The following is a 22,730-nucleotide window of genomic DNA, read 5'->3' as shown; positions in this document are numbered from 1 at the left end:
AAATCCTTATGTGAGTGTGAGGAGTGAAGAACGCAAACTTGTGTGGAAGTCAAGGTGACCTGCTGCTGGTGAGAGAAATGGGAGGTGAGGATTATGTTGGCACACACAGATCCCTATATTTCTCATACCTGCTATTAATTTTAAAAGCCACTGTTAAATAGAGGGGATATGGTATTATTTCCCAGCAGTTATAGCTGTAATTTACTGCTCTCTCCACTTGAACGACTCAATTCATATGACTGCCACCTGCTTTCACATTTCCACCGCTCCTACCAATCCAGGTTAAATTTCTGCCTCCAGTCTTAGTCTCCATCTTCTCTGCTTCACTCACTTTCTTGCAGCCTATAACTCTCTAAATTTACTTTGCCACCCACCCTGACATCACTCCCTCATTTTCCATCTCTACTTCAATTCACTTTTCCTCCCTCCCTTCCCTTAGCCTCATTCAGAAGAAGGCTTTTGTGATTGGCCAGTATTTATATCAACTAGGTCCCAGTGCCACCTGGGACAATGGTCTCCAGTCAGATCCAGGTCACACCGAGCAGAACCATTCTTTCGGCTCTGCACAGATCAGTCCAGTCCAGTCCAGTCCAGTCCATCTGCCACACGAGCCAGCTTCACAGACAGACATAGGTACTGCACCAACTCACCCACTGGCATCACACACAGACACACACACACACACACACACACACACAGGTAGGTAGGCACACACACACACACACACATCAGCAGGTGCTGCATCACTGCTCCCGTTTGCCTCACACACAAACAGGTAGACAGTGTGAGATCTGGCTGACTGCACTAACCTGCATCATGCACACAGGTGAATATTCACACAAAGCTTACCTCTGAGCCCAGGAAGACCTTTGTCAAAGTGATATCGGTTTTCACAGCAGATGGCAGCCCTGGCAGTGATGCTGAGAGGCAGGTAAAGGTAAGTGCATGTAACCTGCATGTTTGACAGTAGTGTAAAACACAACAGTAGATTATATGTGCAGTGTGTGATGCCAAAATGTCAATAGTATAGTGGAGAGACATTGTAAAGGGGCAGTAAACGCAGCATCACTCATATTGTATTCCCACTTAGCATTGTGTTAATTTAACACAATGGCAGTATTTTAACAAGCTGAAGGAAGCTGTGACTACATTGTTTATTCTTCCTGCTGTAGATAAATAAATTATAGGGGCACACAACAAACAACTGGCCCTCCAAATGTAGGCTAACTTGCCCCAGTGCTGGTACGGACTCACCGCCAGTGTTTCACAGTTACTGGAGTAGTTTACACAGGATTACCGGAGGATAATCCATTTACAGTATTTAGAGACATGAGTCGCCATCTGTCAGTATTTATCACAGCGAGGGAGCCGTCAGCACTGACTGACAGCAAACAAAACACTTCTCCGGTAAGATAAAGCTGTAGAGAACAGTGTTAGAAAATGCTACCAAGCTAACATTACTGTAGACTTGCTAATTATGAAGTTTAGCTAACGGTTAATTGATGGGTCCCAACGGCTGTCGCGACCTTTAAACTGCGCGCGCACTCCGGCCAGGTTGTTGAGATTTGCTGCCTTCAAATGCTGTCGTAAACTCCACCTTCTATCATGTCGTGTTGCAGATTCCTTCGCAGCTAGCGTCAAGGTTAATGGCCCAAAATATTCCCGTTTTATTTTAGGTTGTACAGTAGAGTAACACTGAAGAGAATACAAACACATGAGCCGTCAAAGTGATGTTCAGTAATGCTAATTAACTCAGCAAGTTGAGTAAACAACTGAAATGCACAAGCTGTAGCTTCAGTTTTTTAGTTGGTACATAATGTGAAGACAATAAGAGCAAAAAGAGGTAAATCACAGGCACCAATATTAACCCTTTCACGCTTAGTGGTCAGCTATTTAAAATGCATTTTCTTGTATACCCCCCTCACATTTTGGGGTTACTTTGGGTGTACTTCCTCCTACTTAACTTGCACCTGTTGTCCTCGTTCATGGACACTTTTTGGTCCCATCTAGTGGCCCTGGTCAATCTAGTCTAGTCTAGTCAATCTTGACTATCTCGAGGGAGTAAATGTCATAACAAGGTTTCCCTCAGTGAACATGCAGAAGGATCTTTTGTACAATACATTAATCCATGTAAAACAAGATGGCAGTCATGTCTGCCAAGTCAGTCTGCAGCTGACCCCGACACAAAAGTGGACAGGGTCCAAAATCTGATCACATTTCATGGTTGAAACGTGTTCACTTATGATCAGTAATGTTTGTAGTTTGATATGGAATACAAATGTGACTAATTTTAGCAACAGTAACAAGCTAAGACACTGTTAATTAGGAAGTATTGTTTGAGGACACTGGGACATTATGATCATTGACAGTGTTTCGTTTTTTATACTTATCGGGTCCTACTGATCCCAAATAGCTAGGAGAAATTAAAAATGCATACCAAACAAAAAAGTGGGTCTCAGGAGGACATGCAGTGGTTTTACTTTTATAGTTGCACGTAAACCACTACAGTGGACCCTAGTGTGTCACGACACACACTGCCACCCACTGGCCAGGTGTTTAAGTGTTCTAGTCATTAGGTCATACAAGTCGTGTTGTGTGGGCAGTGTGTCAAACTTAGGTAGTAGCTGTCTAACCATATTATTAATTTGAAGGTAATGAAAGAAGTGACCTGGAGGTAGATTGAATTTTGCTTCACCCATAGGTTTCTGTAGGTGAGCCTTAGAGATGCAGGAGGTTTGTTGGCCCAAGTGAAGGCCATAATGATAGAGTCTAAAGTCTTATAAAAGGAAGATGTGAGGTAAATAGGGATATTCTGAGACATAAAGAAATTTAGGAAGAACCACCATCCTAACAATATTCATGTCCTATTAAAGAGAGAGAAAGAAGTTTCCATTTATCTATCATTATCTTAAGCTTGTCAATCATGTCCAAAAAGTTGTATTTCAATAAGGAAGTTTGGGTTTATGGTGATATTGATCCAAGTGTTGTAAGTGCAACACAAATTTCTCAAAACCAAGATGGTTGACGAGATGCAACAGATGTGTAGCTGATAGGAGACCCTTGCAAGTAAGAAAAATGGTAACATCAAGTAACATCTAAGGAGTAATACTGTTATTAAAAATATCCAAGTATTGATTTTATGTTGGGAGGAAGTTTCAATTATTCATCTGTCCATTAAACTGGACATCTTGCATCACTGGCTGTATTTCAACTACTATTAACAGTACTACTGCAGCTTTACTGTTCTTGAAAATACTTAATCTGTGATCTGTAGCTTTATTTGTATAGCACATTTCATACACAAGGGCAATTCAAAGTGCTTTACAGAGCAATACAATATAAAACATAATAAAGGATACAGAAAGAGTAAAGAGAAAAAAGATATAAAAGGTAAAATTAATTACTAAATTATCCACATTTTCCTTAAATCACCATTAAAAAGTGCAGACAAGAGGTGCAAAGATAATTTAAAATTATTTAAAACTGAGTTTTAAAATAAGGTTGCAGACATTACAGTATGGAGTAGGCAGTATAAATAATGGGTCTGTAAATGATTTGATTTTTGTAATTAGTAGGGGTAGGGAAAACACTGAAAAGCGTGTTTAAATAATGAACTTCAAATACCTAAAAAGGAATAAAACGCTTTGAAAAAAATCTTGACTGAGGTATTTATAATTCATGCATGAAAAGGTGAAATGCGCGTTTTCGTTGAGATATTTGCCACGTCTGTGGGGAGTCTCCTGTATTCCTTAATTTTCCGACTGCACGTGAAAGCAGCAGCTGCTCCAGACAGGTTAATTATAAGTAGCTATGTGACAAAAACGCCGTATGGCTGCGTTATGTGGTTTTGTCGGTGTTTACGAGCGCTAATCGTCCAAATTCGCAGTGAGTGAGAGTACTGAGAGGCTGGACTGACAAATGAATGATTTTATTTCTAGCGTCGACGGCTGCAAGTCATGAGTAAGCCACCTGATAGTTTGTCTCGGCAGTGATTTGTATTAATGACATGCTTGTTTGTGCCAGTTCACCTCAGTGATTGTGTTGTCCTGCACCTTTTTCTCACTCCTCCAGGACACTCATGCTGTGGTGATGGTGAATTAATATCTAAAGACTACCTGATGACAAGACCAGACCCAGAGCCTGCCTTTATCACCTGCTGTCATCAAACAAATGCAACCTCTTAAAACACACTAGCTCTGCAACTCAGCATATTTCTTGCCTTATTGTTACCTTTCCACTGTACCAGCAAATCCTCAAGCATTATCTACCTGCTCACACTTGCCCAGGTGCTTCCACTGGCTGTGAAAAGCCCCTCCATAGGTTTTTCTTACTCTAGAGAGCCTCTATTCCCAAATGATGCGGACAGACAGCAAGGGCCGAAGCGCCTCCCCTCACAGGATAACCTACAAGTCTGACTTTCATGCCATCAAATGCTCATTTGACACTGCGACCAGTCTACAAACAGGGACCAAAGCTGCTGCTGCTGCCAATCGCTCTGCTGTCCACCCAACCACGCTGCCATCCAGCCTGTCAGATCCCAAAATGTCCCACACCAGCACCAGTGCCAGCACAGGCAGCAGAGGGAGGGTCCACAGCACCAGGGGGACCAAGATCAGAGACAACATCTTCCTGCAAATGGACAACCAGCAGCTGAAACAAGATGGTGTCCCAGTGCAGAGTTATGGCTCCACACCCCTTCTTTCTCCTTACAATCCCAGCCCACAGCTCCAGACTTCACCTTTCTGCACATCAAGGCGTTCAGTCGTCAGCTCCTTGTCTGTTCTGAGCGCTGCAGCCAGCATGTCTGTTCCAGAATCTTCTGTGCTAGATAAACCATCCAGATCAGAGGAGATAGCAGATATTGACAGAGCTGCTCTGGCTCAGAAGTTCTCTGTAACCCGGAGGTTGTTTGAGACCAAGATGATGGAAGTCGGAAGTGGTGGAGGACAGATTTCTAAAGGTGTTGCTAGCAGGGGAAGCAAGGGGATGACGGATGGGAAAGGAGATGGGGAAGAGGGAATAGGAAGAGTCAGCCAAGTCGAAAAAGAGGAAGATGGAAGTGGGAAAATGAATCACGCAGAGGAGGACAGCTTTGATAAAGACAAATCCATAAACCCACCCATCATAAATATTTCCTCTCCAAAGCCTCCTGCACAGGCCTCGCCGACAAGGCACCCTAAATCTCCTGTATCACATGGCCATAGTGAATCATCCAACAAATCTCCCTCCTATCTCGACACACATGGTCAAACCACAGCATCACAAACAGAGGGAGAAAGAACAGCAACTCTTGACCTCTACTTGACCCCTGAGGAGCCAGTGAGGGCAGAACTAGTTGACGTAAAGAATGGGTCGTCAGAAAGCGATGAGAATGAGGAAGAAAAGGAGCGGAGAGAGGATAAAAACTGGCTGAAGGATAAGGGAGGGAAGAATAAAGCTGCAGGACAAAGTGTTCAGGAGCTAATGGATGATGTTTTTGAGGAGCCCAGCGTGGAAACACCATTAGCTTGTGCGCTGGAAAACAGAGTATGTGCCATAGAGGGTGGGCCAGAAGAGCACCAGAAGGAGTTATCAGCCAGCACGTCATGTAAAAGTGAGACTAACAATGACAGGGAGGGTGGAAGAGACAAGTATCAGCAGGTGAATGAAGAATGGGAGGGTGAAAGGGAGGAGCAGAAGAGACAGTTCATGGCATGCACCGAGAAGTCAACAGATAAGGGGGACCACGGGGAGAAAAAGCCTGTTGCAGGAGTGGAAGAAAGTCCTGGAAGGACAAAAAGGGGCATGATGCAAGAGGAGGATGACAAGGAAGTTGAGACATTCAGTGTGGGGAAGAGAAAAGGTGGAGAAGAATGCAAACAAAGTCAAGACGAGAAGGTGAAAGCCGAGAAAGAAGGCTCAACATCTGAGCTGCAAGAAGTCAAGCATGAGGAACGCAGGGAAGGCACTGATGGAAAAGATGATACAGGAGGGGGCAAAGAGGACCAGACAGGACCTGCAGTTGTCTGTGGGATCGAGAACGAGGCCTTTGTATATGAGCAGGAATCCCAGTCTCAGCAGGAAAATTCTGCACATGGAAATCAGCCTTTATTGGGGTGTGAGGAGATCCCTGGTGTGCCTGAACTGTCCGATGAGGAGGATGCAGCAGAGGTTGCAAAGAGAAAGGTCAAGTTCTCCTCAGCACCAATCAAGGTAAGGAAACCTTTAAAGGAAAACGACACAAATTCAGGCTCTCTGCATTTTTTTATTCATTTAACTGACAGCCGCAGGGTCACTTGTCTTTAAATCCATGCTTTTACAGAAGCTCTTTATTGTAGATTTGTGTGACTGTCAGTTCCAGCTGGAGTTTGAATCCATATAAGAGAAGTGTTAGCCCAAAGCCATGTATCTAATCCATTAGAGGAGGAGTAAAAGGCAAGATCCCACATGCTTCATTCTGTCAGCGCTCAGCTCAGAGGTGCCTCGATATAAAAGCACAGAAACATTCCTGTGGGTGTGAATGGCATTAATCTGGCTCACATCATCAGAAACTTTAGAAGTAGCGGTCAGTGTAGGATCAGTAACTGGCATGTGGAAGTTGTGTGTGTACATTGAGATTTTTTCCTTTATATATGATTATGCTTGTACAGTTTGCTGAAGTCTCCGCACTTCCTGATTCTCTCTCTGACTCTCACACTCTGACAGATTTGCCAACATAAACAGCATCTTGTTGTGTCAATAGCTGCAGATGGTTTGCTTTACAGTGCGCTCTGTGGTGAACACATGTACGCGCTGTCAGTGCATGAAACAGTATTTTCAGCAGAGCTACATCTGACATAAGTGTTAACATAAGCTGAAGCTGTACCAGTGACTAGGAATAGTTTGGATTTTTTTGAAGCGGGATTGTATGAGGTTCATATCTATAGTCGGGGTATTACCTGCAGCAGGTGGTGGTCAACACGCCCCCAGTTTGGAGAAGCAGGCAGGGGTACAAGGCTGCAGAAGCTAAGCAATGCACTGCTGTGTACAGGGGCAGCAGCAGCACCGTACTTAAGACACCTAAAAAAAAAATAAAAAAATCAGTATCCGTGTACGCTATATTTAGGATATTTCCACCACTTTTCCTTGCCGCAGACAGCTCTTCCTGATGGGGAACTGAATCCATTAATGCTCTCTTTAAAGCCACCAGACTTAATCGACAAAAACAGTAATTTTACCTTGCAGAATACGGGAGCTTCTGGTCTGCCACTGCCTCAATCAGTTAGTTTGTCTTATTGTGTGACTTTGGTGATTCCAAACCAACGCCTTGAACACACCAAGCCGACAATAACACAAACTAACCGATCAAGGTGGTGGGAGACCAGCAGCTGTCATGTTCTGCAAAGTAAAATTACTGGGTGCCTTCGGAATCGCATACTTTCTCTTTTTACTTTTAGTAGGTACTGCAGCTGCCCTTGAAAAGTACGTACTGTTGCATGCGGTATACACACAATTGGGACATGCTACTTTCTCATAACATTATGCCTTGAACTTTGACCCTCTTGTGTTATCACTTACTTGAGTGCAGTTGAATGTTATCCGTCATTGCGACTTCTGCCAGCTGTCAATCAACTTTCATCTCTTTGCGGGTACTGGACCGCACAGACTGTTGTCAAAGGAGGGCTTCAATAATGACTTCAGTTCCCTGTCTATAAGGGCTGTCTGACAGCAAGGTGAGGTGGTGAAAATATTCTGGATAAAGCATACACTTAAAACTGATATCGATTTCTTTAGGTGACTAAAATACATTTTATTGTTGCCACCATCCACAGCAGTATATTGCTGAGCTTCAGTGTCAGTACTCCTGCCTGCTTCTCCAAAGTGGGGACACACCGATCATCATCTACTGTAGGAAATACACTGGCTATGGAGAAGTTTGTCCTGCAACCCACTTTAAAAAATCCAAACTAAACCATATATTGCATGCTATCTTTCAGGTGTACAACACTTACTCGAACGCAGATTACGACAGACACAACGAGGACATTGACCCGGTGTCCGCCTCGGCTGAGTTTGAGCTGGAGAAGAGAGTGGAAAAGATGGATGTCTTTCCAGTGGAGATAGAGAAGGGTGTGTCTAGCTGCTCCTTCCCATGTCTGACTTCCTTTGTTTTTTGTGTAATTTTGTTGTCCTTAAGTGTTTCAAGTCCATGTCAGAACCCAGAAAGAAAATAAATCATGTTACTGGTCATATCTAGCGGCATTTTTCGGAGAGATTTTTTTATGCATCAGAAAATCTGTAGGGTTAATTTAACAATTTAGTGGGACAGCATGTTAAAAAATAAGTCTAGGCTGACACCTAATAGGTTAAAAACAGATAACATTCTCACCTTTCACTCTTAGATTTTTTAAGAGGTGCTTCTATGGTGCCACCTGATTACGCTGTTAATTTGAGGATAAACTGCTAATATCTTTTCCCTCTAGGAGATGACGGTCTGGGCATCAGCATAATAGGCATGGGCGTAGGAGCTGACCAAGGACTAGAAAAACTGGGAATCTTTGTCAAGACGGTCACTGAAGGTGGAGCAACACAGAAGGATGGAAGGTAAGTTTCAACATCAGTCTCTTGGTTACTGGGGAGTGAGTGTGGCTCTAATAAGTTTTCCTTCTTTATTTTTGTATTGGTGTGTATGTATGTTAGGATTCAGGTGAATGACCAGATAGTGGAGGTGGATGGGGTCAGTTTGGTTGGAGTGTCCCAGCTGTTTGCAGCCACAGTCCTCAAGAACACGTCAGGCCTCGTCAAGTAAGTTATCACGTTCAGTATCCCTCCTACTGTTGCTGCTACTTTGGGTTGGTGGAGCCTGACAGCTTCCCATTAATGATTTGAAGGCAAGGTATTACAATGCATTTTTGGCCTGGTATTTTATTTGTGAAGTGATCAGTGACAGTCAGATTTCTAAAAGTTTGTTACATAATTGGAGTTATTTAAAGATGAAACAGTGATGGCAAGATAAATATAATTTTTCTCCCCCTAGATGTTGTTTTTAAAGGACCATACTAGTCCGTTAAAAACAACACCCAGGATGTTTTACCCTGTCAGCTACACATGATATACACTTGACATTGCTCCCAAGCATTTTCCAAAACTATAACACAGTGTTTAGACTGTCTGCCAGCTTTTCAGATATTACCAAAAACTCCACTAGTGGCACTTACAAGAGAGCTTCAACACCTGAGAGTGCGAATGGGAAACCAGCCAGCAAAGCTTTTAATGCCAGAAATGACCACATCAATGTTTCCTCTTCAAGACATCTGTATGAGCTTTTTCTTGGGTTTTTCCAACAACAAAACTTGTGAACACCTCCAAAATGTTGGATAGCTGAGTGTCTGTGAACGCACCAACATAAAGAGAGTATTAAAAACAGTTTATGCCTGCAATTTCATTTAGCTGCTTCAGTTTCAAGGTCCTGGGGGGCCTCATTACAGGGGAAAGATCCTAACTGCTTTTCCAAACTTAAGTTTCAAAGATAGGAAAATTCTATCTTCCTATTACAGGAGCAATTCTTAAACTTACAGCTGGGGCCCTTTTCTAGAGCAAAACGATATGCAAAAAAAGTCTTACTGTGATTATTTTGACGGATATGGTAATTGCGATGATTTTATTGTCATTTTCACTGAAAAATATAAAATGATTTTTATTTTTGCTGGGGTCTGTACCAAACAAACATGTTCCCTTATGTCTGGAATATGATTTGTAGGCTGTAGCACCACAATGTTTCATTTATGATGTTATGTTGTGACACATTTTACCTTTATCAAAAGATTGCAGCTCCAGCAATTTAGATATGGCTCTTGGTCGTGTTGCAATTTCATAATATTGATTAATTGTGCAGTCCTAGTCCTATCCTATCTCAGATAACTGTAAATGTTATTCTTCAATCAGCACTCGTCCTGACATGCCTGTATCTTTGATTAGAGTGTGCTGGTTGGCTACTTAGGATGAACAAGCAATAATGCTTCACTTGTCACTGGCTAACTTGCTTGCTATCATAGACTCCAAAAATAAAAAAAAAGGATGTTCTATTTTAGCCACTAGGAGGCTTACTGTTAATAATTAATGTAAATTTAAAATTAGTTGTCAGGTGGGGGGCACCCACTAGCTCACCTGGTAGAGCAGGCACCCCATGCACAAAGGCTGTGTCCTCGCAATGGTCACAGGCTCAATTCCAACCTATGTCCCCTTGCTGCATGTCATTCCCCCTGTCTCTCCCATATTCACACTATAGCTGTCCTATCAAGTAAAGGCAATAAAGCCCCAAAAAATATTTGAAAAAAAATTGTCAGTGGGCAGTCAATATGCAATATATACATTTATACATGGTCCAGGAAATATAAAGCGTCATCATGTGCTTTAAGCAACCTTTCAATCATTATACTTTGGTGTTCATGTTGTCTTATCATTGCCATACAGACTTAACAACAGTGCTGCTGCCATTTTTGGCAGTCATTTTGAATTTAAGACAAGGTCTATGCCTTCCTCAATTAGGATTCCTAACTTGTTGGAGCTTGGCAATATATCAACATTATATTGATATTGTGATTAAGACTAGATATTGAGACTAGATATCGTCAAAGATTTTGGATAAGTGTTGTCTTTTCTTTGTTTTTAAAGCTGCATTATAGTTAAGTGGTGTAATTTTCTAAACTTACCTGTCAGTTTTAGCTGTTTTCTAATTTGCCCATATCCACTTAGTCATTAAGTCCACATTTATGATGATTATCAAACTCATTGTTTGAATACCTTGAATAATACTAATCACAATACAATGATGATGATGTCTACTTATTTGTTGTCTTGTAAATAAATATATTTCCCCCCTTTTTTCTCTTTAGTGTTCTCTGTATTTTTTGTTTTTTATTGGACTATTTTTCACTGACTGCTCAGTGTGCTTCCTGTTGTCATTTATCTTTTGTTGTATTTGTCTGTATAATGTTAGTTTAGTTCTTTTGTCCACTTTTCTCCCGTTCTTTAAATCATTGCCCTTTTTTTTGTTGAGGGGAGGTCCGTTTGTATAAGCCTGTGGCTTCTTGACCTTTACTGATTCATATATTTTTCTATTTTACTATTTGGATTTTATGCAATTTTATGTGTACAAATAAAGAAGAATAAGAAATTCCAATCCTAAAATAACACAATTCCCTAAATACAGCATGGAAACATATTTCTGTAATACCAAACACCCTAAATGTCATCCTAAACTGAGATAAGATAGGATGTCAGACTTAGGAAGCTTCTTTATGCCATCGTTATTGTTATCAGCAGCACCTGTGCTTTACCTGGCTGGGCGATTACTCACAGCTTTCCCCGATTTCTCTGTTCGGCTGCAGGTTTTTGATTGGCAGAGAGAAGGAGGGCGTGGAGAGCGAGGTGGCAAGACTGATCAATGAGAGCTTGGAGATGGACAAAACATCCAGAAAGGTGAGTTTCCTGAAAACAGAGCGGAGTTTTGAATGTGTTGACAAGCGCATGTGGTTTGACTGTACTGTCATCTGTGTGCTTCTATAATATATGAAGAAGGTAAGAGCAAGCACTGATGAGGATACTGACGGCAGTTTGTCAGAGAGGTCACTGGCTGAAGAAGAGGAGGAAGATGAAGAGGAGGACGTGTCCCTTCTTTCCAGTCTGGACAACTACCAGCTCTGCCTCAAATACCAGCAGGTACTTTGCATTCATTAATGATTAACATCCATAAACCAGGTGTGTACAGTGAAGTGTACAGTATACACCAAACCTGCTGTTGGATATCAGGTCATAACTCAATGAAAACAGGACACTAATGTCTCAAATACTGACATTTAAAATATGTATCTCCTTTCATCTAAATTGTAATATAATCAAATGGTTTTCCACCTTTTTAATGTTTTTATAGCTTCAGTCAAAACTACGAAGCAGAACAGCCCAACTTCACCAAGCCAGAGAAAAGGTAGGTCACTCAGCTGAGATTGAGATCACTCTCACACACACACAAACCAGTAACTGTACTCACTTTAATACACTACCTTTGCATCCACATTTGGAACAGTCTGACCCATTTAACTGTGTGTGAGAAGGCTCGGCGTGGAGTTACTAGGACACGGGCCGCCTTCCAACACTTCTCCGCGTCAGCCCTGCTTTTTCTGCCTTTGCCTTGAAGTAATCACCGCTGTGACATAATTGGGTTGGCAAAAGCCTTTCAGTAGAAAATCTGGCTTTCTTCTACCCAACTGTGTTAGATCAGTGAGTGCTTCATTTGTTGTATCAAAACTCCTTGAAGTAAGAGGATTGAAGTAGTGTGCAGTCTTTCCAAGTCCAAGAATAGTTTTTTGCACGTGACTTACAACAAAAGGGGTTTTTTTTTGGAAGCCTGACACCTTGTGCATACGATATTTATCACAGACATACATATAAACATACATAATCTGTTCCTTTACTGTATGTCTACTAAGGTAAAGGCATGGGAGGAGCAGCAGGCCTATTGGGAGAGCCAGAGGGCTGAGCTGGAGCAAAGAGCCGAAGATGGAGAGGAGAAAGCTGACAAACTAGAGAAGTACGATGCTATAGACTCTTGGCTTTGCCTCTGTTGGTGTCCATGTTACTATAGCAGTGATTCCCAACTGGTGGGTCGTGGTCCAAACATGGGTCCAACACAGACCTTGTATTTTGAAGTACCGTGACCCACTGTAGAGTGAGTGACTAACAGACAGCTACTTGACAGAGACAGCAAACTGTCTTGATGGCATGGCCAAACGTAAGTATGATGCCGAATGTTTTATACTGTGTGGACCTTGAACTAATGACTAAGAAGAAATCTGGACCTCATGGCCGGGCCAGTTGGGAACCACTGGCATAGAAGTTTATTTTGTTATGGTAGATGTGACAAATGATTCATTTGTATGTATATACAGATCTAGTTTAAAGGGACAGTTCACCCTCGAATCAAAAATATATGTTTTTCCTATTACCTGTAGTGCTATTTATCAGTCTGGATTGTTTGGTGTGAGTTGCAGAGTGTTGGACATAACCGCTGTAGAGACGCCTTCTATCTCATGTAATGGGACTAGATGGCACTCGACTCGTGGTGCTCAAAGCAGCAAAAAAAAAAAAAAAAAAATTGATTTTGAAACTCAACAGCAATGTCTCTTTCCAGAAATCATGACCCGGTTGCTCAAGATAATCCACAGACCTTGTTGTGAGCAGTTTCATGTAGGAACTATTTTCTTTCAACCAAATTACACCCTCCAACTGTATCATTGTGCAGAAGGAAGCATACATCCACTGCTAGCTCATGTAGCACCACTGAGCTAATATAACAGACTGTTCTAAATCGTGTAACCCTCTTGAGTTGCCGTGGGGCAGGAAAAGTTTTGGGGTGACATTCTGTTGTAGGGGGCTCCTGCTTATGTGAGAGTTTTGGTGTGAAGAAAAAAAGGGCAGCAGTTGCTGTTGGAGCAGTTACATTATCTTCCGTCCCGTTTACTGTTTTAATAATTATTCAGTGAGGCAACCCCAGGACGCTCAGCTACACGAGCTTATGTTAGAACTCAGCCAAGGAGGACGCCTTTAATGTTTTCATCTCGTGCTGTCGCTCCTGTCCATGAGTAGATGCGCACTTCCTTTTGTGCAGTGGTACAGTTCGCAGGTGTAGTTTGGTAGAAGGAAATAGTTCCTACATGAAACTGCTCACAACAAGATCTGTGGATTATCTTGTGTAACTGGGTCATGATTTCTTGAAAGAGACATTGCTGTTGAGTTTTTCAAATGTATTTTTTTGGAGCTTTGAGCACCAAAAGCTGAGTGCCATCTAGTTCCATTATATTAGTGAGAAGGCAGACATTTTTACAGCCGATATCTTCAACACCAAAAACAATCTGGACTGATAAATAATACTACAGGTAAAATATGTATTTTTACTTCTGTTAAACTCTCCCTTAAAGACTGAGTGGGAGCCCAAAGCCTACAAAGGGATAGTCATGTTAAGAAACATTGTGAGGATGATAATGACGGTCACTCTATTTTTCAGGTATTGGCAAGAGGCCCAGACACTGTGCAGGGTTGTGAGCCAACGACTGGCTGATGCCCAGAGCCAATCAGAAAGCTTGGAGGTCAAATACAGCAAGGCCAAGAGACTGGTCAGAGAATACCAGAGCAGGTATCTAATCCATCCAATCCAGTTATCACTCTTCCAATGTGGAGTAACATTACCACATTAACTGGGAGTGTATTTTGTAAGGTAGTTAGACAGTGTGATGTAAAATCCCCCCTATATTTGGAATTAAACTTTTCAAATCATGTTTTTTTTTTTCCAGAGACGAGGAGAGGGAGAGGAGAGAAGCAGACTTGAGAGCAGAAATGGTGGAGAGAGATAAGCTGCACAGAGAGACAGTTGAAAGACTGCAAATCCAGGTGAGAGGAGACTTCTCAGTCCTGTATGGATTTACTTCACTGAGCCTGCACATTTCTCTGTAGTCATTGTTTCTCACTGCTTATCACAGATAGCACAGCTAGAGAGAAAAGAGCCTGCACCTGAAGGGAAGAACCACTCTGTGGACCCTTCAGTCACAAGTAAGCAGCTAATTTAGTCTAACTGTAGAGCGTACTGTTTATGTGGCTCTATGTTTCTTTAACTTTCTGTAGCTGCTGGCAAGTAAAAAGTTCAAAGCCATTAGTATTATGGTTGACTTCAAGTTATTTTTATTATGGATTCAGAACAGGAAGAATTCTGAGTTTTATGTCATTTCAACAATGTAATTCAAGTAAGAAAATGAAATCTCTTAAATATAACCATGCTCACTGACTGGGCAAAATACATTTTTGTGTCTCGGGTCCAGACTGGCATATTCCAGTTCCTGATACAGGACGTCTTGACTCCAGTGCTCACATAGCCAGAGCTCAGCTGGCCCAGAAATCCAAACGCCACCCACCCTCTCGAGACAAACTCAGAGAGAGCTTCAGAAAACAGGTAAGCGTCAGATCTGTAAAATGTGACCAACTGACACTAAATTTGCTTGTTTCCAACTGTGAAACTAACACACACATGTGCCCCTCATTGCATTTAGGAAGATGAAGTACAGAAAGCACAGGAGAGCCAATCGCTTTCTGCTCCCACAGCGATGCAGAGGAACAGCAGGAGTGACCTGTCTAGTGCCTCATCTTTCTCAGCCCTCAGTCCTCACCCTCCCACCGGCTCCGTCTTCACCCCTCCCATCTACATCAGTGACACCGTCACTCCCTCGCCATGCAAATCCTCCGCATCCAGAAAGTCCAAAAGGAAATTTCCAGACTTCAGGTGCAGGGTCTCTGTCTCTTTCTGTTGTCTTAGATTTAAATCATAATACCATAATATATTTCTCATATTCCCACGTTTAAAGGCCATAGGATTTTATATTTAGATTCCCTTTCAGCCACAGCAGCTGGTTAAAGGTTAACTGCAGTATTTTTCATCCTGGACCATGTTTTCTTATGTGTTTATGTCTAAGTCACTAATAGAGTGAACAGTTTTTGAAACTAGTCTAGTATTGAGTGAGAATGCTGCAGCCACAAGACAAGCTGCAATATCACCATTTGGAGCATGTGTGCACCGTCAGTTTACGTCCACTGTAAGTGCTTGTTTTTGCCATTGACAGGCTCATACTGTTATCGTAACTGTCTGAGAACAGTTCTATAAAGGTCGACCTTTTTGTTCAATAATAAGAGCCTTTTTGTTTAACAAGAAATAGCCTTAATCAAAATCACTGCTGCCAAACCCACCGGACTCCATTTAGATAAACAGTAGTTTTATCATCATAAATTCCACTTAATTCAATGTTCCCACAATCAATGACTCTGGTTTGGTTGAAATAAACCCTTAATTCACCCAGTTACTTGCGAAAATATGCTGGCTCCATACATGCCAAAATTACTGTTTATTTCAATGGAGTCTGGATTTTGCAATGCCAAATTCAGGCCGTTTCTGGTTAAACAAAAAGGATCTTACTCTTTAACAATGAGGTCTATCTCTGTAGGAATCCATTTGATAACATTGTTGGACACTTAAAATAACAATCTGAGCCTGTCAGTGGCAAAAACAAGCACTTAAAGGTGGCATTCTCACTTAATACTGGACCAATTCCAAAAACTGTTGTTCCCATTTGTCACTTAGACACTTAAACATGGGAAAAGGGTCCAGGTTAAAAAACATTAAAGTTACCCTTTAATGTATTGACACTGACTGGTCATTTTGCTGGTGGTATACATGTTCCTGACACTTTAATAACTAGTCTGTTTCTTTTTCAGTGGCCTTCGCAAATCTCTCAGCAAACGGAGAAGTGAGAAACACAGGAAAAGGTCTATGAACAACAGGTAGGTCGTCACATGTACACACAAAAACAAAATGGACTCTACTGTAGATAAAAGCCATTCAAATCTGACGATCCAAGCTCCTATGTTTCACTTGCACACTCCCAAAAGTATTCAAGCTCATGAAACACTTCTCCATCATTTCCAACATCTATTGTTTTCCAGCAGGGGGTCCTGTGGTGACCTGGTGGATGAGCCCACTGGAGTTTCTCCATCAGGCTCAGTCACCTCCATGCCGTCTTGTCTGCCCTTCCCCTGGTTTGGAGAGCGCGGGAGAGAAAAGGAAGTGGACAGTGAAAGAGGCAGGGAGAGACTTCGGTCGGTGTCCAGCAGCAGCTTACCGTACCTGACCACTACAGGTAGAAGAGATCAGGTAAGGAAAGATGGGATGGCCTTCTCTGCATGCCAGCCTCCTCCTCTGTCTCTCTCTGATTTAAATACGGCTGTGTGTATCTTATAAAAATGGAAATCCTTTTTTAAATAAACACATGCATGGGTAAGCAGTGTATGCAGGCAGCCTGGGTGTTTTTCTCTTGGTTCCAGAGTATTGGCTCTCCAGTGGACAGCTCCAGCATGGTGGGTCATGTCTCTGATCACTCCCTTTCTGGACACTCTCATGTTTTCACCTTTTCCTCTACTGAGGTGAGTCTGTCCTTCCTTTTCCTAGCTTTCTTTTTTTCTTCTTTCCCCATGGAGCACTGATTGTCCAATCATTTCTTCTCCCCAAGCATACGCTCTCCTTTAATTACAGTCTACACTCATTTCTTTCCTTCACTTCTCCTCTCTGTCTGCCTTTGTCTCTGGTGTCCTGTCAGACATTGGACGATGACCCAGTTCCGACCAATAACAACAACCAGTGGCAAAGTCGATCCGTCTTGGAGTGGGACAGCCAGCAGGTGTGTCTGTGGTTAATCGCCATGAACATGGAAGAGTATGCGTCTGAGTTTGCTGCCAGAGGTGTGGATGGGGCACAGCTGCTGAACATGGACAGTGAGAAACTCAAGGTGAGCAGTTTAGATGATGCTGAGGGAAGACAATTGATTTCTCAAGTGTGTCAAGCACAGATACACTGATCACATTAATTTAACCACTCTGGAAAATTGTTTTCTAATATATGATGTTTTTTTGGCTTGTTGTCCCAGTTAAAATGTTCATGTTCTCCTTAACTAATTAGCTGTTAAGTCACTGGGCAGAATGGTTTGTTTTCATATTGATATTACTCTTTCTAATTCAACTAGTTAATGACATAGTAGTCCTAATATAAAATAGTAAATGTGATTACACTGTGATTTAAAGGTTTAAAATTAACATGTACTAAATTCACATAACACAGTTTAAATTGGTGTGGCACTGAGTGAGACTGCTTATGGGACAGTTGTGCTTTGTCAGTTTACAAAGAGGTCGACCTTTTTGTTAAAAGGAAGATCGTTTTTGTTTAACCAGAAACAGCCCTGTAATTGCTATCGCCAAACCCACCAGACTCCATTGAAATAAATTAATTATTATCATGGTAAAACACACTTCATTTAAGGTCGACAGAAACAAATAAAAAGTCGCAAAGCCATCCTGGTTTGTCCTTCCACTGTATCAACAATCACCAACTCTGGTTTTGGTTGAAATAAACCCTTAACTCCTTGTTAGGTGTGTAAAATATGCTGGCTTTATTTCCCCCTAAAAGTAATGTTTATTTAACCCTCTGAAATCTGCGCAAATAGGCTTGATTTTCTTTTTAAAAAAAACATGGGAAGAAGGCAACAAGAAACAAAAGAAGAAATTAGCCCAAAAAATTAGCAGGAATTTGTAAAAAGAGAAAATTAAATGCAAGACAATTTGTAAAAATTAATAATAATAAACAAAAAAGTTAAACTGGAAACCTGGAAAGAGTGATTAAAAAATAATTCTTCATAATTTAAAATGTAGTAATAATAATAACAATAATAATAATTAGTTTTTTTTCCCCTATTTTATTAAAAATAATTTTCAAAATCTATTCTTTATCTATTTATTTTTCAAATTTGTTGGAAATTTCTTACTAAGTTGCTCATTGCTCGTTGTGAAAGGGAGAGGGTTAAATGGAGCGTGGTGGGTTTGGCAATTGCGATTTCAGGGCTGTTTCTGGTTAAACAAAAAGGATCTTTCTTTTTAAGTAAAAAGTCTATCTCCTGTAGGGATACTTTCCATAAGTTGTCAGACACTTGGAATAAAAGTCTGAGCCTTTCAGTGGCAAAAACAAGCACATTTAGTGGACGCAATTTGACGATCCCTAATGTGGTTACATTGCAACTCGTACCAGGTTGAGTAGTAGGGAAGTTACCCTTTAAAAATGGTCATTTAAAGATTTGTTTCCAAGAGCCAGACATTCAGTTAAACATGTGCTCACTCCTTTAGGTGACACATTGTCTCAGAGAAATTTCAAATATATCTTTGGCATATCTGTGCTGCAATATCAGTCGGCAAGGTGACACTGTTCTACTTGAGATAAGATAACATAGACATTGCCTCTCTCCCCCCTTTTTTAATTTAAATTTGGGTTTTGTTGGTGGGTCATTAGCTTGAACCTGTACTGTAGGTTCTCTTTACATTTACATGCCCTGTTTCTGTGTCTGTTCTCTGTCAGGCTCTGGGGGTGTGCAGTCAAAGCGACCGCTCTGCCCTCAAGAGGAAGCTGAAGGAGATAAAGAAAAGAGAGGAAAAAGGACAGAAGAAAGGAGAGAAGAGGTCAAAAGAGGAAAAGGAGAAAGAGAAGAACACAGTTCTGGATAAGGAGGGTGAAGACAAAGAAAAGGCGAGGATGATGATGGAGGGGAAGTCTGTAAAAGACGCCAGACGCAGTGGTAAAACTGTAAGAACTGAGTCACTCTTATAAAAGGAGAGACAGGTGATGTCGGAGATACACCACCAGCATAAGGGTGTGTTTGCAGCCTAACGCACATGAAAATACACTTGAACCCATTTCTATTTAGTCAAATGAAACAGATCTACTGCACACATCCTCTATTGTTCACATCTTTATAGCTATCATTTAGGAAACAGAGCACAGGTTGGTTTTTAATGATACAGATCTTTGGACCAGAGCTGACGCTGACTCCAGCACCAAAGTTCACACTCACAGCACATGTGCATCTCTCGGTATGTGTCGGTTTTTAAGTGTGTGACAAACTGTTTCACAGTGATGTTTTGTTTTTGTTTTTATCATGAACCTTAAATTATCCTTAGAATGATTTTAATATTTAACGATGTGCTGATTTAAGCACTCAGGTATTTGCTGTAAATGCTTTTTTATGTATTAATAAATAATGATTTAAACTTCTTCCTGTTTCCTGAAACTCATTAATTCCGCCTTGAATAATCACACACAGAACACATGCCTTAACATTTTTATTCAGGAAACTTGAAGTGCTCTTATTCTCTTCCTATTTTGCAGCCAGTGAAGGAAAAAGTGAATTCTGCGGAAGCTTGCAGATTTTAAAGCAGAGTGCTCGACAGCTGTGGATAAGTTGCAGTTCCTCCTAATAAACAACCTGAGGCATCTTGATCATGATCAACAGTAGAAAGGATTTTTTTTTTTTTTTTTTTAAATTGTCCATTAAGGATAATGTTCTTTGCCACGCCAGGTTGTCATCCAGAGCTTCTCTTCCAGGTTTTCACCGTTACCATTCCTGGGGTTGACTGCTCTCTCCTCGCGTTTGATCCGAACAGCGTAACTGGGAACTTTGTCTTTATAGTTCCCCAAACAATGGGGAAAAGGTTATTTAAAGGCATTCAGTGAAAGCAAAGAGTTGAAGAGACATTTAATGTCAGCCGTCTGTTTGACAGATGAGAACCAATATGCAGCAAATCCATTAAAGGGATAGTCCCAATTTTTTTAAAGTGGGGTTGTATTAAGCCCTGTTTCCACCGAGCAGTACAGTATGGTTCATTTCAGTACGCTACTAATAGAACAATGGCCAAGCGTCAGGGAGAATACAACACTTAATTTGTCAAAAAAAGAAACTATTTGGATTAATTGCACAGTTTAACAGTTATTCTGCACTGCTATTGTTGTGCCTTTGATATAATTTGAAATATCCATAAAACATGTAACTTGGTCAGGGGTCATCAGTTTACTCAATAGTGCCTGTAGTTTCAAACAGCAATAAATAATCACGTCCCTCTCTTGAGTTCAGCACTGTCATATATCAGAAATACCTTTTCCGTTGTGTTTAATTACCTGTGTCTCAGCATTCTGCAGCACTGTGTTCTTTGCTGTGCTATCGACATGCAGAGAAGCCTTCACTATCACCTCCACAAGATGCAGCTTGGGGTAATCCTGTTTAAAGGAAAAAAGAGAGGATCATGTTTAGATGGACACTAAATAAAATACACATTATTATTTTGCTGCACTGACCCTTCTTACTTTCACAAAAAATGCAGGCTTCCTCCATAAAACTCTACATAGAGGTTTTTGTAATAAATACCCTAATTTATTAAGTGTTTTTAGTGCAGTGACTACAACATATGATTTAAACTAATGTTTGTATTAAGTCTGCTGAAAATGTAATACTGCTCTATTATAAAATTATTACATTTAAATTGTATTATTCATGTACATGTTAATAATCAATAAGTTAAAATTCAATTCACATTACTAAAATTCTTGTGTTTGTAAATTACGTTTTAGTTTTTAGTTTCAGTTTGAAAACCCAATTTTTGTTTCTGTTAAACATCACATCACTTGAGACTACTAGAGAAATTATGAAAAGAGAAAATGAGAACTTTTGAGAATGTTTGAAAGATTTAATTTAATTATACAATATAAAAGGGTTGCTACTCAGAGTTGAGTAAGAACACTACATTTTCCTGCAGTCTGTGTTTTTACCTCTCTGAAGGTGCTATTCCAGAGGCGAGAGTTGACAGTGATGACTGCATTACTGTCCATGCCCCGCAGGGGGCATGTTATCCTCACACATTTTGCCCCACTGCCACAGGACTGTCAACAAAGAAGGAAGCACCACTGGATTCCCCTACTACTGGACATCAAATCTGGTAATATAAAACCAAAGAATAAAACTTGGTAGAGTGGAGTTGTTACCAGAGTTTCAGATTTCTTTATGTCAACTAGACATGAAATTGTGCTCTCGTCAATTTCCTGTTTTTTTTCCTGCTGCTCTTCTTGTCCTGGTGTCACTTGTTTGCTTAAAGCAGAGAAGAAAAAGTACTTTTAACTATTACATTTACCTTAAATTGTTTATCTATCTAAATAAATATCCATGTAGAAATGTAAAATTGTCTTTTACCACACACTTGTTATCAAGATTAGGTCAAAACCTAGTAAATGGCTGGACCTTGTATGACAGACTAGAGGGCTTTTAAATTGACTTTAACTTACAGAGCTGGCGTTAACTTTAATTTCAATCAGTGTCTTTTTCCTCATAACAGTGGCGGCACCCATGCTTTTGCGTTTATAGGACTGACGTCGCCTCTGCTGTCCAGCCAAAAAGAAAGTGAAAAAGCATATGTGAAGGGTGAGCATCCACCAAACACTCCATCTGCTTCACTCCAGTGGCGCTGATCTTTATCAGGTAGAGCAGCCACTTCCCCTGCTCAGTCTTTTTGGCCAGTCTATGTTGAGGGTGGTGGCACCAAGGTCTTTCCAACACTTCCAATTCAGTACCTGTGAACCAAGACAGATCAGAGTCAGTGACCTCAGATGATACAGTGTAATTTATTTAACCAAAGCACATATGCCATACATGCTCACTAAGGGTGGGCAATATGGCCCTTAAATAATATCACGATATTTCTGGGTATTTTTGTGATAACGATACTTTATAATTTCGCTTTCAGCCATGCTTGTTGTTGCAGAGATGAAGAGAGTACTAAGAGAGAACAAAGCTCAGGAAAATTTCAGATGTCCTGGAAAAAATTCCTGTTTCCAGTTTCATGTGGGAACTAGTTTTATCTACTGAACTACACCTGCCAAAGGTATCACCACGCAGAAGTAAGGTATATTACATCAACATGCAACAACACTCATTTTCATCTAGGGACACAGAATGAGTACTGCCGTTTCTTCCGCTTGCACATTATCACACATTCCAGTCCACTGTGCCACACAGCAGCCGTATTCACACACAAACACACACATCCGCCACCAAACTGATGTTCCATGTCCTCACGGTCTAACTGAGTCAAAGCCCCCTTTCAGACGCCTGCTGTGGTTGATATAACCAGGCTTTCTATCTCTCTCCACACACACACACACACACACACACACACACACACACACACACACAGGCTGCCATTGTGGTTGACGGACAAGGGCAAATGCCACACCCGAGTCTTGACGATGGGCATCCAGCTCCCAGAGTTTCCTACAGAGTAAATCAAACAAGTCAAGAATGTCACCATTTCAA

At 41.1% G+C, this 22,730-nt stretch overlaps 1 protein-coding gene across 6 annotated transcripts; it reads left to right on the top strand.

Annotated features, from left to right (window-relative positions):
- Nucleotides 1-635: 635 nt before the first annotated feature.
- LOC117271552 (uncharacterized) lies at nucleotides 636-19,646 on the top strand. Of its 6 annotated transcripts, none has more exons than XM_078173232.1 (19): nucleotides 636-937; nucleotides 4,072-6,192; nucleotides 7,956-8,088; nucleotides 8,442-8,562; nucleotides 8,659-8,763; nucleotides 11,349-11,439; nucleotides 11,536-11,679; nucleotides 11,891-11,944; nucleotides 12,447-12,547; nucleotides 14,021-14,149; nucleotides 14,307-14,403; nucleotides 14,493-14,562; nucleotides 14,829-14,959; nucleotides 15,057-15,286; nucleotides 16,273-16,338; nucleotides 16,501-16,708; nucleotides 16,879-16,977; nucleotides 17,151-17,339; nucleotides 18,953-19,646. In XM_078173232.1, exons 2-19 carry the CDS (start codon nucleotides 4,354-4,356, stop codon nucleotides 19,199-19,201), a joined length of 4,056 nt encoding a protein of 1,351 aa, XP_078029358.1. In that variant the 5' UTR covers nucleotides 636-937; nucleotides 4,072-4,353; the 3' UTR covers nucleotides 19,202-19,646. The 6 variants fall into 6 exon arrangements, with proteins under 6 accessions (XP_078029358.1, XP_078029361.1, XP_078029360.1 ...); XM_078173235.1 differs by lacking the exon at nucleotides 636-937 and adding an exon at nucleotides 3,764-3,960 and having other exon boundaries at nucleotides 11,539-11,679; nucleotides 16,504-16,708; XM_078173234.1 differs by lacking the exon at nucleotides 636-937 and adding an exon at nucleotides 3,764-3,960 and having other exon boundaries at nucleotides 11,539-11,679.
- Nucleotides 19,647-22,730: the final 3,084 nt, after the last annotated feature.

The sequence above is a fragment of the Epinephelus lanceolatus genome, chromosome 12 (genome assembly GCF_041903045.1).
Source record: "Epinephelus lanceolatus isolate andai-2023 chromosome 12, ASM4190304v1, whole genome shotgun sequence".
Lineage (NCBI taxonomy): Eukaryota > Metazoa > Chordata > Actinopteri > Perciformes > Serranidae > Epinephelus > Epinephelus lanceolatus.
This window is presented reverse-complemented; position numbering and strand designations above follow the sequence as displayed.